This window comes from Salvia miltiorrhiza, chromosome 3 (genome assembly GCF_028751815.1).
Source record: "Salvia miltiorrhiza cultivar Shanhuang (shh) chromosome 3, IMPLAD_Smil_shh, whole genome shotgun sequence".
Taxonomy (NCBI): Eukaryota; Viridiplantae; Streptophyta; class Magnoliopsida; order Lamiales; family Lamiaceae; genus Salvia; species Salvia miltiorrhiza.
Genome location: NC_080389.1, coordinates 15,420,257 through 15,438,115, shown reverse-complemented (window position 1 = coordinate 15,438,115; position 17,859 = coordinate 15,420,257). Strand labels below are relative to the sequence as shown.

Below are 17,859 nucleotides of genomic sequence, written 5' to 3'. Positions count from 1 at the left end.
CACGAATTCATCCAACAGGCTTACGAATCAACCGTAGATCTTGATAATCTAAGGGCTGAAAATCATTTATATTTTATACACTTAAGAGTGTTTTTATTTTAGCCCTCCCCTATATATATATATATATATATATATATATATATCCCAACCCAAATGTCTTAATTCTCTAATTAACAAAAGGAAGGAAATTCTCTAAGTTGATGATGTACCTCTCAAAAAAAAGTTGATGATGTACATGAGTATTAATTAGTTAACCCTAATGTAAGGGAAAATTTGAATGAAGCGTGATTAATTGCACGAGTGCAAAACACAAATCACGATCGATCCACTCGAAAACACCACAACTGCACCACCATCCCTACTCTTAGCTTCTTCTTCTCCACAATAGAAGAAGAGATTCAAAGGATTATATTTTACCTTAATGAATACTAGGATTTAATTTCTATTACAAATTTACAACCCAACCATCGTTTACAATTTCCATCATAGACGTACATCTCTTCTTCTTCTTTTTTCTTTTTATAAAAGGAAAATATCTGAATAGCACGAGTTCGTAGAAATCTACGATAAGCCTCGATCTCTTCTGTCTTAACCCACCATTCCCCTACTTCATCAATTCAGATAGGCCTCTCTCTCATGTGTTCAAAATCATAAATTGATTTTCCTTTTTAAAGCATTATCTTTGTTTATTGAAATATTATGGGGCACAATAATTTTTGTCATAATTAATTAACATGGTCCAGAATTTGCCTAAATATCCCACATAATAGTACATTTTAATTTATGCGATCACGGGCACCATATTATCTCTCAGTTTAATTTGATATTGTCATTACTCAGCTAGTCAACTTCGTGAGCAAACTCATTCAAAGAAGTACTTTAAAATTAATAATTAACCCGGGTTCGATCCCTCTTGGGAACGAATTGGTGATTGGAGATATAAGGTGGAGTTTGGTGAATGGAGAGATAAGGTGGTTCTTGGAGTGGATGGGGAAATAACTACTAACATCTAACATGACTTTGACCGATCAAAAAAAAAAAAAAAAAAAAAAAAAAAATAATCTAAAGTTATCAATTAAATTGGTGGAAGTTATATTTATATTCTTTCGCAAATTCTCCTGTGCGGTCAACCGCATACGATGCAGACGGTTTGAAAATTTACATTTTTTTCATAAATAATATTTATTATTATTTATAAGAACTTTTACTTTTAATTATTTTCACTCATTAATACTTCTATTCTTATCTGTTTGGTTGAGTAATCATTGTCGTATAAAAAGTAATTATTGTTATAATAAAATGTAATATTTTTAAATTATTACATTTATTCACGATAATTGTTATTTTTATTCATGAGAAGTACTTGTACCATTACATAAGAATACATCTAAACGAATAAATGTGAGTATATCTTATGCTTATTAAAAGTAACCCACCGCATGAGATGCAGTCAATCGCACAGGAGACCAACCCTTATTTATTAATCAGTAACACTATTAGAAAAAAATATTTATAACGATCGAAATTAACGGCCGAAAATTTCTAGCAGCCCTAATGATCATTTTTTTTTCTTTTTTAACAATTAAAATGTTTTTATTCTAAAAAACAGTTAAAATGCTTTTTTTTCTAATAACAACCAAAAATTTGATCGTTAAAATTAACGACTTTACGACCGTTTATTTTTTTATTTTTAATAACGATCGAAATTTTGGTTGTTAATTAATAATATTTTAAGTTTATTTATTTAACAATTGCAAATTCGATCTTTAATATTATTATTTTTTCTTTTTAAAAAAAAATTGTTTAACAGTCGAAAGTTTAGTCGTTAATATTTTTTTAATTATTATTTTTACTTTTTTTTATAAATCAAAAATTTGGTCGTTAATATTAATTTTTTTTATTTTTTTCTTCATTTTAAAATCGAAAAGAATTTCTTAATTTTTTCAACGATAATATATTAAATTTATTTAAAAAAATTAATGATAATATTAATTTTTTCATTTATTATTTTAAAATCGATCATTGTTTTTGTCGTCTCTCTTTCGCCTGCACCACAATTCTTAAATATCATTCTAGACATATTTTAAGGGTATGCATGAATGAAACTGTATATTGAAGGAGAGTTTAAATGAATTGATAGGTGTTAATATTATAATATCAATTATATGCATCTTCTATATTGATGACTACTCGGAAGAAACTTTAAGGTTAATCGCTTTTGACTTAGAGCACTTCCAGGATGAGTGACCCACTGGAGAGTTTATAAAAGCATATGCAATTAAGTTCAAAAGTCAAGAGCATTGTCAGGATGCTGATCCACTGGGAAGTTTATCAAAACATATGTGATTGAGTTTAAAATATGTTAGAAATATTCGTGGGGGCAAAAAGCTAGGCTTGTATTTAGACTTATTGTACCCTTTAAGATATTCAACATCTATTAATAAATTAAAACTTTTGACAACTTATATAAATTAATGTCTTGTTAATCCTTAAGTAGTATCAATCAACCTTATTATTGCACATGAACTTAATCAACGAGAAAAGTTAGTGCAATAAACATTTCGAGCTCCTTAAAGGGATGTTATCATCATATACCGGATACGAGCACCCAATACAGATTACCAAATGTCATATGTAAATTTCTATCACCCAAGATACAGAGTACTCAAGTTAATATGTAACTCTCGTCCATAGTAAATCAAAGTGATACACAAATTTATATATAAACCTGAAATCTTATTAGAATTTAGGTCTCGTTAAGTCACCGAGATCTTAATTCTCCATTTAGATTAGATAAAAAAGAATACATCTCACTGTGATCCTAAAACTAAGGCCCATTACCCTCCTTTAGCCCACTTGTGGCAACCCATCTCTTGGCTTAAATTGCAGTCCTAACTGTTGCGTTCCTCGAGATGTATTTGGAACCCTAGCTGGCTTATTCCTTCTTGTTCCTTTCTCCGTTCTCTCTATGTTTCCGAGTAAAAGAGAGAAGTTTTGCATATATCTTCACCTCACCTCTTGTCTTTTCCATGTCTAGGTCAAAGAGTGAATAAGCTTAGTGCTTATATGCCTTCGCCCTATCTTTGCTATCTCTGGGGGGTTAACCGGAGTGAGGCTGATGGTGAACTTGGCAGTGAAGGTATCGGAATGTGGTGTTGCCGCAAAAGGACTAACCTTGGGTTTGAGAAAGGGCGAAATCTAAGCCGAGAAGTTGAGAAGTTGTTGCTCCATTGTCTCTGAACCACCGCTGCTGCAGCAGTGTTGCCGTGTCGTCTCCGGGCAGTCACCCTACTACCCCCTATTTTCTATGTCTCTCTTTGTTTTGCTTCCTTCAACATCTGCTCACACTAACTCCTTCCACTTAATGTTTTCTTTATGTTGGAGCTTAAAGATTGAAATCAAATAAGTAGTACATCTAGGTCGAATGATCACAAAACTAACATGTGCATGATCAACTCAAAAGCTGCATGTGTAGCTGAGCATCGGGAACTAACTAAAGTCAGGTTCCACCGTGAAAGAACGATGAATCAACGTTGAGGCAATAACACAATAAAAACTTATAAATTATTTAAAGAATTTATTTTACTAAATATACTTAAAAAAATTATAAATTTCTAAACAACTTATAAATTATTTTAAATACCTTATAAACTCAAGTAAACGCACTCTAACTTCCTCCAAAATAATTCTCGTTGAAGATGCTCTTCCACATATAATTAAGTAAATGTGTGAATTGTGATGTGTGAAGAGAAGAAAATATGAAGCCTAGGGACAGAAAAAGTCAACGCACTATGCCGTAGATTGTTTCGATTACGCATCATCTTACGCCTACAAAACTCAGATCCAAATTTACAATTGCCCCATCTCACGACACGTGGACGGTCAACCCCTCTGCCCGTTCTCATCTCCCCCAGTCCACTCGGATTCCAACCTGCCCGATCTGCCCGGATCCCGCCTATAACAGATCTCTCCACACCTCAAAAAAGTACCAAATTACCAACAGCTTCACCATGGCGAAATTCCGCACCGCCACCATCGCCGCAGCTCTCTTCTACTTATTCACCATCTCACTCGCCCGCGCTCCGCCACAGATCGACAAGGCAGTCAGTGCCGCCACCACCACCACCGAGCTTCCTCTCTCCGATGCCGATCCCGCGCTCCGCCTCCCCAGCGAACCGTTCAACGCCGATGCAGACGCCAAATCCAACGCGGAGACAGATCCTAACTTCGCCGTCGTCTCCGCCGTGCCGCTGACCGAGATCACCTTCCGTCCGGTCAACCGCCGCTTCCACGTGAAGCGCCCCTGCCGCCACCACTTCAAATTCTACCCTACGATGAGGGAAAACGAGCCGATCCCCTACGGCAACGACATGATCCTCTCCTCCGGCGAGAACAGCGACTTCGAGCAGCCGATCGTTCGCAGCGGAGGCAAGCGGATCCCCGGCCGGTGGATGAGGATGCACCACCACCTCCGCCACCTCCGCCACCGCCGCGGCGAGGACACCGACAGCGACAGCGACAACGAAGAAGAGGAGGATCGGGTGAAGAGAGCCGTGTTCAAACGGTACGATTACGACAGGTTCGATCGCGAGAAGAAGATGAAGAAATTGAGGCAGCATTTTAGGATCGGAAATGAGAAGAAGGAAGAGAAGCCGAAGAAAGCCGGCTTCATGAAAGGCGTGCGCAAATTCTTGGACAATTATTTCTAGAAGCATCTAAGGCTATGAATCACGAGCAATATAGCATCAAGTACGAATAATAATCCCCTGCTTCTAGATATTTTGATATGTATGTCACTGCTGCTTATATAGATATATATATATAGAGCAAAACCCCTACTCTAGCCAAAACCTTTTAGTTGTAGGAAAATATGTCCATGAAGGTTAATATATGGAAAATGTAGCCTTTTTAGTGTTGAATTGACAAAGTTACCCTTAATAATATATATTGATTAATTAGTTTTTTTAGTAATTTTCGAAAATTTTAGAAAATAGCAAAATCAAAAAAAGTTAAAACAAAAAACAAAACCTAGATTTTGGGTTAAATCATATTTGGGTAAAAAAAAGTTACCGTCTTCTTCCCCAAGTTACCACCGTCTCCGGCGGCTTTTTTTCCGGCGACCTCTTTCCGACGGTCCCGTGAGGCGGTCTCCAAGGCCGTGTTGCTTCTGTTCCTCTCGTTTCCGGTAAGTCACAGCCTCCTAATCTCTCATAACACGGAATTTGTCGAAAGGTTTTTGAAAAAATGGTGTTTTGAAATTTTGTTGACTAAATCTTCATAATAGAGGGATGTGTTAATCCCCGTTGTAATGATGTTCAAATAACGAGATTTGGTTGATTTGGTTCAGTATTAGTGAATATTCTTGTTGTTGTTGGTTCTTGATTTGTGATTTTCGCATTGTGTTCATGGTTACACGGAAATATACTTGTTTACACACAAAAACGATAGTTACACACATTATCAATTGTTACACACTTTATTCGAATGTTACACACAATTTCGGAAGATAATGGGTGTAACAGTGCAAAATTTGAACTGTTACACACATTATCTTCCGAAATTGTGTGTAACCGTTCAAAATGCTTCATTACACACATTATCGACCACAAATGTGTGTAACGGTTCACACTTCACGTTTACACACAATTTCGGCTGATAATGTGTGTAACAGTGTAGTTTGAACCATTACACACATTTGTGGTCGATAATGTGTGTAATAAAGCATTTTGAACGGTTACACACAATTTCGGAAGATAATGTGTGTAACAGTTCAAATTTTGCACTGTTACACACATTATCTTCCGAAATTGTGTGTAACATTCGAATAAAGTGTGTAACAATTGATAATGTGTGTAACTATCGTTTTTGTGTGTAAACTAGTATATTTTCGTTTTTGTGTGTAACAATGGCGCCGATTGAACTTGAAGAGGGAGAAGAGAGGCGCCGAGTGAAATAATACACAACCTAAATCCTTTAACACCGATTGAACTTACAGAGGGAGAAGAGAGACGGCGCCGGTTCCGACGTCGCAACGGGAGAGGAGAGGAGAGGCGGCAGCCGTGGAGGACGGCGCCGGTTCGTTCCTCTCAGCGGGAGAGGAAAGGAGATGCAGTGGGAGAGGAGAGGAGAGGCGGCAGCCGTTGACAGGCGTAGCTGCTGGACAATGACGGAACGGCGGCGGAGCGGGCGGCCGGCGCCGGACACGGCGGCGGCGTGAGAACTCAAAGGCGATGGGGGGGAGATGTTAGGGTTTGAGTGTGAATTTTGGGTGTGGTAAATTTGATATGGTAATTTTTTGATGTAATTTATTTGATTTAATTATATTTTTAATTGAACAAAATAGGATTTAATTTTTCAGTTTTCATAAATTATTAAAAATTCAAATAAGGGTAAAAAAGTCTTAAAGGCTACTATTTCCATGTTTTAATTTGAGTGGACATTTTTTCCTTTTATTAAGTTGGAAGGGCTAAGTGAGCCCATTTGCTCTATATATATATATATGTATGTATGTATGTATTTCAGTATTTGTGTATATCTGAGTTATGAAAGTTTTACCCTTCTTAGGCTTTAGCGAGTATGTAAATAAATTTGCGTCCATTTGAGATGTGAAGGATCGATCAATATCTTTATGTTTGTTGATGTGTTCATTTCATCAAAGAAAAAAAATTATAGAGTTAATCATAGTTTGTGTCCATAAGATCTTAATTTTCAGCATTTTTCAAAAAATATCATTAATGTACTTTTTCACTTCAAAAACTCTCGACTTAGGAATAAAAAAAGTTTGATTTATATCTGTCTTACATAATTTGGGGTTGGTATATTCTTAGGATTTAAGATTTTTCTACAATTTTATATTGAATAATGCAACATTTGGCAAAGCAACTCATTATTTCATCGCCGTATTTTGTAAAGTGATATATAAATCCTGTTTTTTTTTTTTTTTTTGGAATGAGTTTTTGAAGTTAGAATGTAAGTCAGGTGATATTTTTTGAAAAAAAATTAAAAGTTCGGAACACAAAATATGATTCATCCAAAAAAAAAAATTGCTATTACACATGAAAACTGCTGTCTTCTCACATAAAAATGATAACTGTAGTAAACTACAAATTAATGAGATTTTAAAAGGAAGACGAGCATGCACCTAGCTGCTGGCGGGAGGAGGTGAGCAGGGCGCACGGCGACGGGCTGACTTGAACGGCAGCTCCGAACACATTCGAGCACTGCCACGGCCGTGCGCCACCAAGATGGATGTTGGAGAGGCAAATATCAGTAAACGGCGCGTTTCTAAGGCCGCGGATGAGGCCGGGTTGCTGCACTCTTTCACCCCAAACATTCTTGATCACCACATTCTTGAGGACCGGGAGAGCATTCCGGTTGTAATACTCGTCGGGGTGGTCTCCCACGTCGCCTGAGATCTTTATCCCCGTCCGCGTGTTCTCCATGTAGACATTCGACACGGTTATGTTCCTCACGACCCCTCCCCTGCCGATGTTGGTCTTGAGATGTATGCCAATCCCCATGTTGTACAGGGTTATGTGCTCGGCCAGGACGTCCGCCACGCCACCGGAGGTCTCGCTTCCCACTGCGATTCCAGCGAATGGCGATGACCCGGTTAGTCTTCTGATGGTGATGCTGTGGCTGGCTCGACCAAATGCTATCCCGTATTCGTCCCACCCGCTCTTCACGGCTACTAGGTCGTCCCCGGTTGATATGAAGGAGTCCTCGATGCATATGTTGGAGCTCGAGTCTTATGATGCAAGAGAAAAATGATCAGTTTCTGCTATTAAAGAAACAAAAAGCAAGAAATATGCTTCTTTGATTTTATACCTGGATCAATTCCATCAGTGTTGGGAGAGTCAGCTGGAGCAAGAATCGTTACATATCGAATCACAACATGACTGGCAAAAGACAAGAGGGAAAAAGGGAGTTCAAATTTAAATTTTCACATAATAAATTTTCACATGGATGCAATGCAACCCAACCAACTATTACCTGCAGTAAACGGGGTGTATGTTCCAAAAGGGCGAGTTCTTGAAAATGACATTGGAAATGAGAATGCTTCTCGAGTTCATGAACTCGATAAGGTTTGGTCGAGTGAACTTGAGAGTTCTTCGCCTCCACATGTCCCACCAGATGCCACCTTGGCCATCGATTGTTCCATTTTCCCCTATCAAAACCAAACATTCTGTTAGAATTGATTGCCTTGAGATGTGGCCTAAGTTTGATATATGGACCACAACACTAACCTGTGATTATCACATCATGTAGACCGTTACCATGGATGAAGCTCATGTACCTTCCTCCGGGCCGTTCTCTTCCTCTTCCATAAGAGGGCAACGGCGCTATCAAGGGCCACTGCCAAACATCCTGAAGCATTAACCAACAAAAAATGTCAAAGATCCAGAAAGAATCGAGAGTAGCGTTCTATGTCATAACCTGTGAAGCAATTTACAGTTTTATCATCCAAATAAATTAACTTGTATTCTCTCAGAAATGTAACCTATTTCGTGCTGGAAGCGCTTCTAATAGCTCAAAGGCAAACTGCAACGGCTCATTCGCCCGCTGACAGGATGCATTACCAATACATAAGAGACTCCCTAACTTGTAAAATGAGCAGTAGATCAGGGTGAGTTTCTTCAAAAATATCATCTTTAGTTCTCACAGAAGCAATTATTCACAGATTCATTTGTTGCTTCATACATATCCATGTCATCATCATCTACAGTCCATTTCTCAATATCACTTAATCTGGCAAGAAACAGAATAATGGTTTTTTCCATTATAATAGCTGGCAAACCATACTTTATTGGAAAGACCTTCTTCACATGCAGTTAAGTCAGCCAGCTATCTCCTTGGTCCACAAGACAAACTAAATGCCCCTTCTAAGACATGATTCTTTACTACCTAAATCGGAGTTTTTAAAGCTATTGTTCTCGTTCTACATAACCCGAGACTCGTCCTACTGAACCAGATACATCACTATCAACATACCATATGGTCCCAGTTTCGAATTCTCTTCATAAAGTCTGCATCTCATCATGCTTATCAGAAACGGAAACTACAACGGCATTGCTTCGCTGTCCTCAAGCTCAAGTACAGTTCAACAGGAGATCAATCATGAAGTGCATACTACTATACTAGTCAGGAAAATTAGTACATTTTGACTGAAAACACATCACCATTTCTTTAGCATATTTCTCCAACTCCACCAAGATCTTTATATTACTCAAGTACTTTACAACGGCGATGCAAGGCAAATCGAACTTCCTAAAACTCCGATTCAAACAAGATAACGACACCAGAAACAACTCCATAGAAATTATAAATCAAGAGCAGCAGCAGAAACATACTAAAATGGCGTAATGATATTTGATGCAAAGTAAAAATGAAAAAAAAGTTAGATACCTTAGTGGCTTTGATCACGGCGCCTCTAGCCAAGTAAAGAGTCATACGGCTTGTGAGATTAAACGGTCCGGTTAAATATTCTCCAGGAGGAATGTAAAGCAGCGAGCCACCTCTCCTTCTCAAATGCTCGATTCTGTAAATTGCTTCTCTGAATGCTTTCGTGTTCAACGTCACCCCATCGCCCACGCCTCCGAAGTCCGTTATCGATATCTTATCGTTCCGGTAACTCATCGGAACGATCCCGGAGCAAGTTGCCCAATCACCATTCGCGAATTCTCCAAAGTTAATAAATAACAGTAATAACGCCCCAACACAAAACGAAAATGAACAATCACAGCGATACATTTTGAGCTGATTCGTTTCAGATTTTCCAACGGGATGAAAGACGGTAGGAGTTTGCTTGCTGATTTAGTGAGAGAAAACAAACAGAAGGCAACAAGGAAAGAGTAGTTATGGCTGAAAGAGTAGCAAAGATTTAATTATTTTTGCTTCAACAGAGGAAGTAAAGCGCCGCAAAAAGGTAAAGAGAGATCTGGAAATAGTCCGAGGAGAAAACTCCAAATGCAAATCTTCTAGGATGACGATGGATGCACGGAGCAAAACCTGCAGTTCACCAAAAAATGAATTAAAAAAGTTGAAATGAAGTGAGGAAACGAGAAATTAGAAGTCATCCGATTATCAAATGGAGAAAATAATTTCTGCCAAAAATGAACACAGTTCTGGATTGAATTTAACGAAGAAAACACATAGAAGATAACAAAGAAAAAGCGCGCACACACAAAGCAGAATGTGACTGTGTGTGGTGTGTGCAAAGTGTGGAGCTACCTGGAGTGTGAAAAAGGAGGTAATGCTTGTCAAGAAGCGCTTGTCTTTGCCGCGAAGAGAGAGAGATTATGGAAGATACAGAGCAGGGCAGAGCAGAGTGTGTGAAGAGAGAGAGAGATTCTTTTGAGCAGAAAATAGGTTCGCAATTATTTCGTGATAGCATTTGGAATTTTGGAAATTCGGAAATATTGGATAAAATTAAATTAACGGATAGTAAACGTCTGGTGCTTCTTGAAACTATAAATTATTGAATTATTCATGGAATTATCATCGGTTTAACTACGCCTTTCAATAGATATATTTACAAAGTCGTGCTCATTTTTAAAAAGATTTATTATGTTGAAACAAAAAATAAAATGGCCACATCATTATTGGTTGTCATATTGTCTTTTCTGTTCCAGATTATGAGTGCTACAAAAATTATTTTTTCTTTTATTTTTGTTTTGGATTGAATTACAAGTAACAATTTGTGTGGCGTGGCAAGTTTATCGGAGTAGATGAGAGATCTCTCCTACAAAAGAAATTTTGTTGAATAAAAAAATTAGATATTGAGTGATAAGTCACTTTATTTCCAACTCAATAATATAAAGATAATATGGTCATTTTTTTAACATGAACAATTGAAAGCGGCACTGGTCTTAAAAAATACTCTCTCTGTCTTATTTATCTGACACTTTTACTCCCTATAAAAGTGTCAAGATAAGTGAGACGGAGTATTAGATTTAAATATATTTAAGAGAGGTATTGGGTTTGATCCACCTGCGTGCGGTGTAATTTTCTCACTTTTGTGTGGGTAGTGGTTCCGCTTGTGTGCGCATAATTTTACATTTGTGTGATATAAAGGTCTCGCTTGTGTGGGGGTTGCTAATTTGATTATATAGATACCTCTTGTAATTTTTTTTTAAAAAATATTAGTTGAGAGTTATTGTGAATAAAAAATAGGTCCCATTTTATAAAGTATTATGAAAGTAATGAGTTAATTGGGGAAAAATAGTGATGGACCATGATGTATTTTTATGAACAAGTATGAAAATGAGGAATAAAAAATAAGGAGATTGTGTACAAAATTTAAAATGTTCATGTTACGCTCAAAAATAGTAGATTGTTCATATTTTTATGAGACGGATGAAGTAGTTTGCTACTTAAACTATCATGTTAAGCTAATATACACATTATTGGAGATATATTGATATGACATGAATCACACATGATTGAATAATAACATATTATGATGATAATACAACAATAAATTCTTGAGTAATAATTTAACGTCCCTGTCTTGCACAAGACAAGATTATGTAGACTGGCTGCATGTATATATATAAATTAAAATCAACTATCAATAGTAAATCAATGATAAAATTACTTAATATATAGTTGATGCGACTAAAGTTGCATTTTAGTCGTAAACAATAATTTAAACCAACAGTTAAGGTGCCAGAGGTTTTGTCTTTTCATAAAAGAAGATACAATAGTAGCTATATATCAAGAAATTGAAGTGCACGCAACTTTTCTATTCAGATATATATCAATAAAAGAATGTTGTGTTCAAGCTGGATAATTTGTATGATACTAAACAATTATTAATAATTTTCATAGTTACGTAGATTGTATTAGACCTACAATTTATTTTATTCTTACACGTCAATTAGACGACATGGATTAATGTAATCGACAACTAAATGTGTTTATATATAATAGTAATTCTTTTCAGATAAATAATTACTAAACATTTGCAGTGCAATTGGTAGCTACCAAAACTCTTGTGATCTCGAAATTGCAGTAAATCTGTCTCTCATGGTCAATAAAATTAAATCTCAAAATTAATTTGTCGTAAAATAATGCTAAATGCGACACCAGACTTTGTATAGTTCCAAATTCATTGACTCTAAGTGCTCTAAAACCTAAGACATTGAAACTACGTAGATCAAGAATTGCAAGAAAACAAAAGAAATGCAGAGAAAAACCCAAATCCCAAAGCAACAAAAATTGGATGGTATTGCAATAAAGAGTGCATGTGAGCGATAAACTATACAAGATAGCTGGTGACCTAAATTTTGCATGTGCCCTCAACTTGTCGCATTATTGTATAATTGTTAACGCCACTTCATTTTCCAAAATACGTATTAATTAACACTTCAAATTATTATGACGACGTTTTTCATCAACCCCCTTTGTTATCATTCCCTCAAAAGGTTCAATTTATAAGTAATGGCTTAAAATTCAATAGTTAATTTATGGCTTAAAACTAAGAGTAAAATATCTATGAATTATGTTAAATGATATTACATGTTAAAAAGAAGCTTAGGACTCAAAACTTGAAAACAACTGCAAATCCTGGATCACCAGAGTTGAATTATACAAAGCTAAAGTCACACCTGAAGGCAAAACTCAAATTAAGACACCTAGTCTAGAAATAGTATACTCAAAGGCTAATGATAATCAGATCGGACTTCCGTTATAAGTTTGAACGATAACGCGAATTGTATTTAAACTATCACTTGGGCTTCGATAGTATGCTTAGAGAATATGCTATAAATAGGGCTCCTATGTCCAAAAGTAAATACGAGACTCATTGATTCAATTTATATTACGTTCTTAGCTCGATTTCTCTCGTACTTTTAAAAATTCGTTGTTGAATTTAAAATTCAATTCAACAACTCATTTTATAAAAAATATCATGAATTATACTCCATCCGTCTCACTTCAAATGACCCAATTTTTATGTTGGATTGTGGCCACACTTGAAATGACCCAACCCAAATTTAGAAATAAAATTGGGGATTTAACACTATTTTTTGGATTGTCCAACCACCACTTTACACATTTATCACACACTTCTTAATCTTCGTGTCCAATTTTTTGGGTCATTTGAAGTGGGACGGAGGGAGTAATAAATAGTACTCCATTTATTTAAACTTCAAACTATCATTTTTGTATCAAAAATGTTATGTATCGATTTTTCGGCCCCACGTAGTTCGTCGAATGTCACTGTGTAATTTTAATTTTATATGCTAAATGATATGACTCAGAACGTGTATATATATATATATATATATATATATATATATATATATAGGGAGAGGTTCAAGAAAGAACCATAAATAAAAGAAGACCGGAGAACCATTTTCAGCCATTCGATCATCAAGATCTACGGTGGATGCATCATCTTGTTGGATGAATGTGGATCCTGAGTTCGAATCCTGAAGGGAGCATTTTTTATTTTTATTTTTTTAGTGCATTAATTTTAACAGCGAATGCATTAATTTTTACAGTGGATGCATTAGATTTGATGGTTCTCTCGTTCTCACAAATAATGTAGTTCTCTCTAGAACCACACCCTATATATATATATATATATATATATATATATATATATATATATATAGGGGAGGGCTAAAATAAAAACACTTCTTAAAATATAAAATATAAAATATAAACAATTTTTAGCCTTTAGATCATCAAGATCTACGGTTGATTCGTAACCCTTTTGGATGAATTCGTGGTCCTGGGTTCGAATCCCAAAGGTAGCAAAAATTTATTTTTCACAATTCGTAACCATGTTGGATGAATTCGTAACCATGTTGGATAAAATTCGTACATTAAAAAACGTTTATATTTATATTTTAAGAAGTGTTTTTACTGTAGCTCTCCCCTATATATATATATGGATGAGTTATACTAAGAATGCTATCTTTCGTGAGAAATGAGAATGATTGAATAAGCCAGTATATAGTGTTGAATAAGCTGTTTGTAATAACTGCATAACATTTTTACCTGGGTTCGAATCCTGGAGGGAGCGAAAATTCTATCTAATTAATTGAATTCCGTTATTTAGTCATTACAAGCAGCTTATTCAACACTATATACTGGCTTATTAAATCATTCTCATTTCTCACGAAAGATAACATTCTTAGTATAACTTCGTCCTATATATATATATATATATATATATATATATATATATGTGTGTGTGTGTGTGTGTGTGTGTGTGTGATTTTTTTTTTTTTAATTTAGGGTATACTAACACAATACTACATCTTTTAGCTCTAGGATCAAGTTTGTTTTGCTTGATATGGGCATAAGCTAGAAAATCAAACACCTTGAGATATCCATAATTGACTGTCCTTCCCAGCCATCTTTGTTTTGAAAATTTTTATCCAATTGCAGATGAAGGACTTTTATTTATCAAGCTAGATCACAGCTTCTCCCTAGAAATTTTTAGCAACTCCAGATGACAATATCATGCATCTTACTTTTTTTAAGGATGGTTATGTTCATTCTTTTTGTCACCCCATTTTGTTTTTTTTTTCCAGTTGAATATGCATGCTTCTTGCTTTGCTCGGTATGCAATATTCACATTTCTCAAGTTTAATCACTCCACCCGCATCAAGAGTTCCTTTCTTTGCCAGATAGTTCATTCCCGACTCACTGAGATGTCTCAGCCTCTCATGTTATAACATGTTTCTATCTTGAAAATTCTCCCACAACAGTCATGCCATCAAGGTGGTATAGACCATTTCTTCTTGTTCCCTTTAATAAAATGATGGAATCTTTCTTACATGGACTGATCCGGCCTTGGATGCAAAAGCATACCCCTTTTTTTCCAACATGCCAAGAGAGATTAGATTTCTTCTCTATTTCAGGAGTGAATCTAACCTCACTTAGGATTCTGTTTTATCCATCAAATAAGTTTAGTTTGATACTTCCAATTTCTTTCACATTACAGGAGTGATCATTTTCCAGCATTACTGACCTCATATTCCCTTCTTTGAGATCCATGAACCATTCCTTATGAAGACTCATATGAAATGAACAACCAGAGTCCATAATCCAAGAATCCCCCGCAGATGCTTTCTTTAATTATGTTCAAGACTTCATGATCTTGATTCTCCTCAGCCACATCTGTAGAGCTCTGGTTTTGGGCTCCTTACTTTTGTTGCTTCTTTTTTCAAGAATAGCAATTCTTCTTAATATGTCCTGGTTTGTTACAGTGATAACCCTTCTTAACTTCATCTCAATCAGCCTCTTTCTGGTTAGGCTGGCCTCCCTTCTTAGATTGGTGGTTTCCCTTCTTGAACTTCCCTGGTTTCCCCTTATTGATGTTTAAACTCTCTGGCTGAGAAACACCCTTTGCTTCTGTATTTTTCTGCAACTCTTTTATTTTCAAGACACTGATCACTTCCTCTAATGTAATCTTATTCTCTCTACCAAATAAGATTGCATCCTTAAGGTGCTCATACAATTTTGGCAATGCATTAAGCAGCAAAATCGCCTTATCCTCATCTTGGATCTGCCCGACTTTTGAAAATCATCTAAGTGTTCTCTCAATTCATTTTCCTCTGTAATATCATTATCGATAAAGGTATTATTTCGCGTACAGTATATTTGCTATTGTTTTAGACATGTATAGAGAATTGAGTTTGTTCCATACCTTCAATGCGGTATCCTCCTTGCAGACCTCGCGAAGAACCCTATCTCTCAAGCATAGAATGATTGCGCTATGGACTCTCTGATCCATCTCTTCGTGACAGATCTTGGAACTGCTCTCAACGTCTTCCTTCCCCTTTGGATCAATCTTCACCTCCTTCAACACATTGCCCAAACCTTGCTAAATCAGCAATGCGCGCATCTTGATATTCTAAAGATTGAAGTCGTTCTTGCCATTGAATTTCTCGGCCTCAAATCTTGCTGCAGACATTGTGGTGGATTCGTTCCCACATACGGCACCAAATGTTAGGAGTAATGATCGAAACTCAAACGTACAAGAATGCACGACATAACAATTACGCGGTTCGGCCAAGATGGCCTACATCCATGGAGGGTCAACTAATTTATTATTGTCGTCACTAGAAAAGGTAACCGGAAATACAAGATTACAATCAGTAGAATCGGGAAACAACACAATTACTACAATACACCTCGTAACAATAACTCTATCACGCCAGCTGAAACTCAACAGCTAAAACGAAGAAGAAAGATAAATTAAACCATACTGTCAAAGATAATAGAATTTTAAAAGCTAATCAGTAAAACACCAAAACAATGCAGCACTTCTTAGTTGTTCGTAATAACAGCTTCTGCTTTAATAGCAACCGCAACTTTCAACTTTTGGCATATGAGAAATCGACCCCTCTACTATATGTCTTTGCAGTTACAGCTTCAATATCGTCCATAGTGTGATTTTTTCCATCTCTATACGTTTCAGTTCCCTATTTCTATCTCCCTAAACTGATGCAGTTGGCACAAATTTTGAATTATTGTCGGTAAAATTGAATCATCATCATGTCTTCCATTTTGAGGCCCAACAACAGCACGGGAAGGGGGAGGAGTCAGACGATCAGGCGGTAGTGCGGCGAAAGCATATCAACTCCGGTGTGCGTGGCAGCAGCGCAACGAGAGCACATGTTCGAGAAGACGTTCTTATTTTTGAAATTTTTTTATATGATATGTTGTTTTGTGTCATGTCATTTAAAAAAAATTGCAATGTGAGATCTGATGAGCTACGTTAAATATTCGAGAGCCAGAATAGGCTATGGACATTTTTTATACAAAATTGATTAGTTTAGGATTTAAATAAACATTTCTTATAGTTTAAAATATTTTTTATAAAGCGATTATAATTTAGAATTTAAAGTAATATTTACACTTTTTAAATTACACTAGCAGTAAGAACGTGCGATGCACGTTTAACACTTGTGATTTTATATTATGAAAATAAAATACATATATAGATATTATTATATAGTTTTGAATATTAATATTATTAATTGTATTTATTAAATTGATTTATTCATTTGATTATAATTGTAATTTAAAAAAGAATCAATGAAACTAATAATGAATTAATTTTAATATAAGAAAGTAATATTCATAATATACCTTTAAATAAAAATGCAAAAAGATCTATGAAAAAGATCCTAAATTATCTAAGTACGGAACAAGATAAATTTTAAATATTTTCTTGTTTGATTTTGACGATTGGGGATCTTACTTCTTGTTCTTAGTTTGCGACAGAATGTTGTTTAGCGCCAAATCGTTGTCACTAGTAATTTCAAGCATTATCTCTGCGTTAATGACATTGCCCTTGAAGTCTTTGCACATCATTCTTGTGCCATTACACAGATCATTTGATGGATCGATCTAAATTCTTTAAAAGAATTATTGGACAATTTTTCTTCAAGACCAACTTATGTAGAGGTAATCCATTTGGAGTTAAAGAGTTTTAAAAATTGACTTCATAGTTTACGTTTGTATGGTCAATAGCTTCATCAAAACTGTTGAAAATTTGTTCTTCTCCAGGAAATATGGATATCAACTTATCATTCAGCTTATCCACATGCTCATTTTTTGGCATTAATATTGCTCGATTTGTACTCTGCCGAAATTGCATTCCTTCCTAAACTCGGAAAAATGATTGTGATAAGTCTTTTCAAATAATTTTCTTCATTGTCATACTCAATTATCATATAATCTGGAAATATTGATACACTATCATGTCCCTCAGGGGGGCGTAGCCGGGGGGACTGAAGCCCCCTCCCAAATTTTGAGTTTTTTAAAAAAAAAATATATATATAGATATATGTTTATATTATAAAAGAAATTTGTTTTACAAAAGTTGATTAGCTT

General features: G+C 35.6%; 1 protein-coding gene across 1 annotated transcript; it reads right to left on the bottom strand.

The window, feature by feature from the left end:
- Positions 1-7,022: 7,022 nt before the first annotated feature.
- Positions 7,023-10,494, bottom strand: LOC131017818 (probable polygalacturonase). The gene is made up of 6 exons (XM_057946553.1): positions 10,231-10,494; positions 9,406-10,008; positions 8,247-8,367; positions 7,993-8,167; positions 7,828-7,898; positions 7,023-7,747 (listed from the first exon to the last, which is right to left on the bottom strand). The coding sequence occupies exons 2-6, from the start codon at positions 9,748-9,750 to the stop codon at positions 7,119-7,121; spliced, it is 1,341 nt and encodes a 446-aa protein (XP_057802536.1). The 5' UTR covers positions 9,751-10,008; positions 10,231-10,494; the 3' UTR covers positions 7,023-7,118.
- Positions 10,495-17,859: the final 7,365 nt, after the last annotated feature.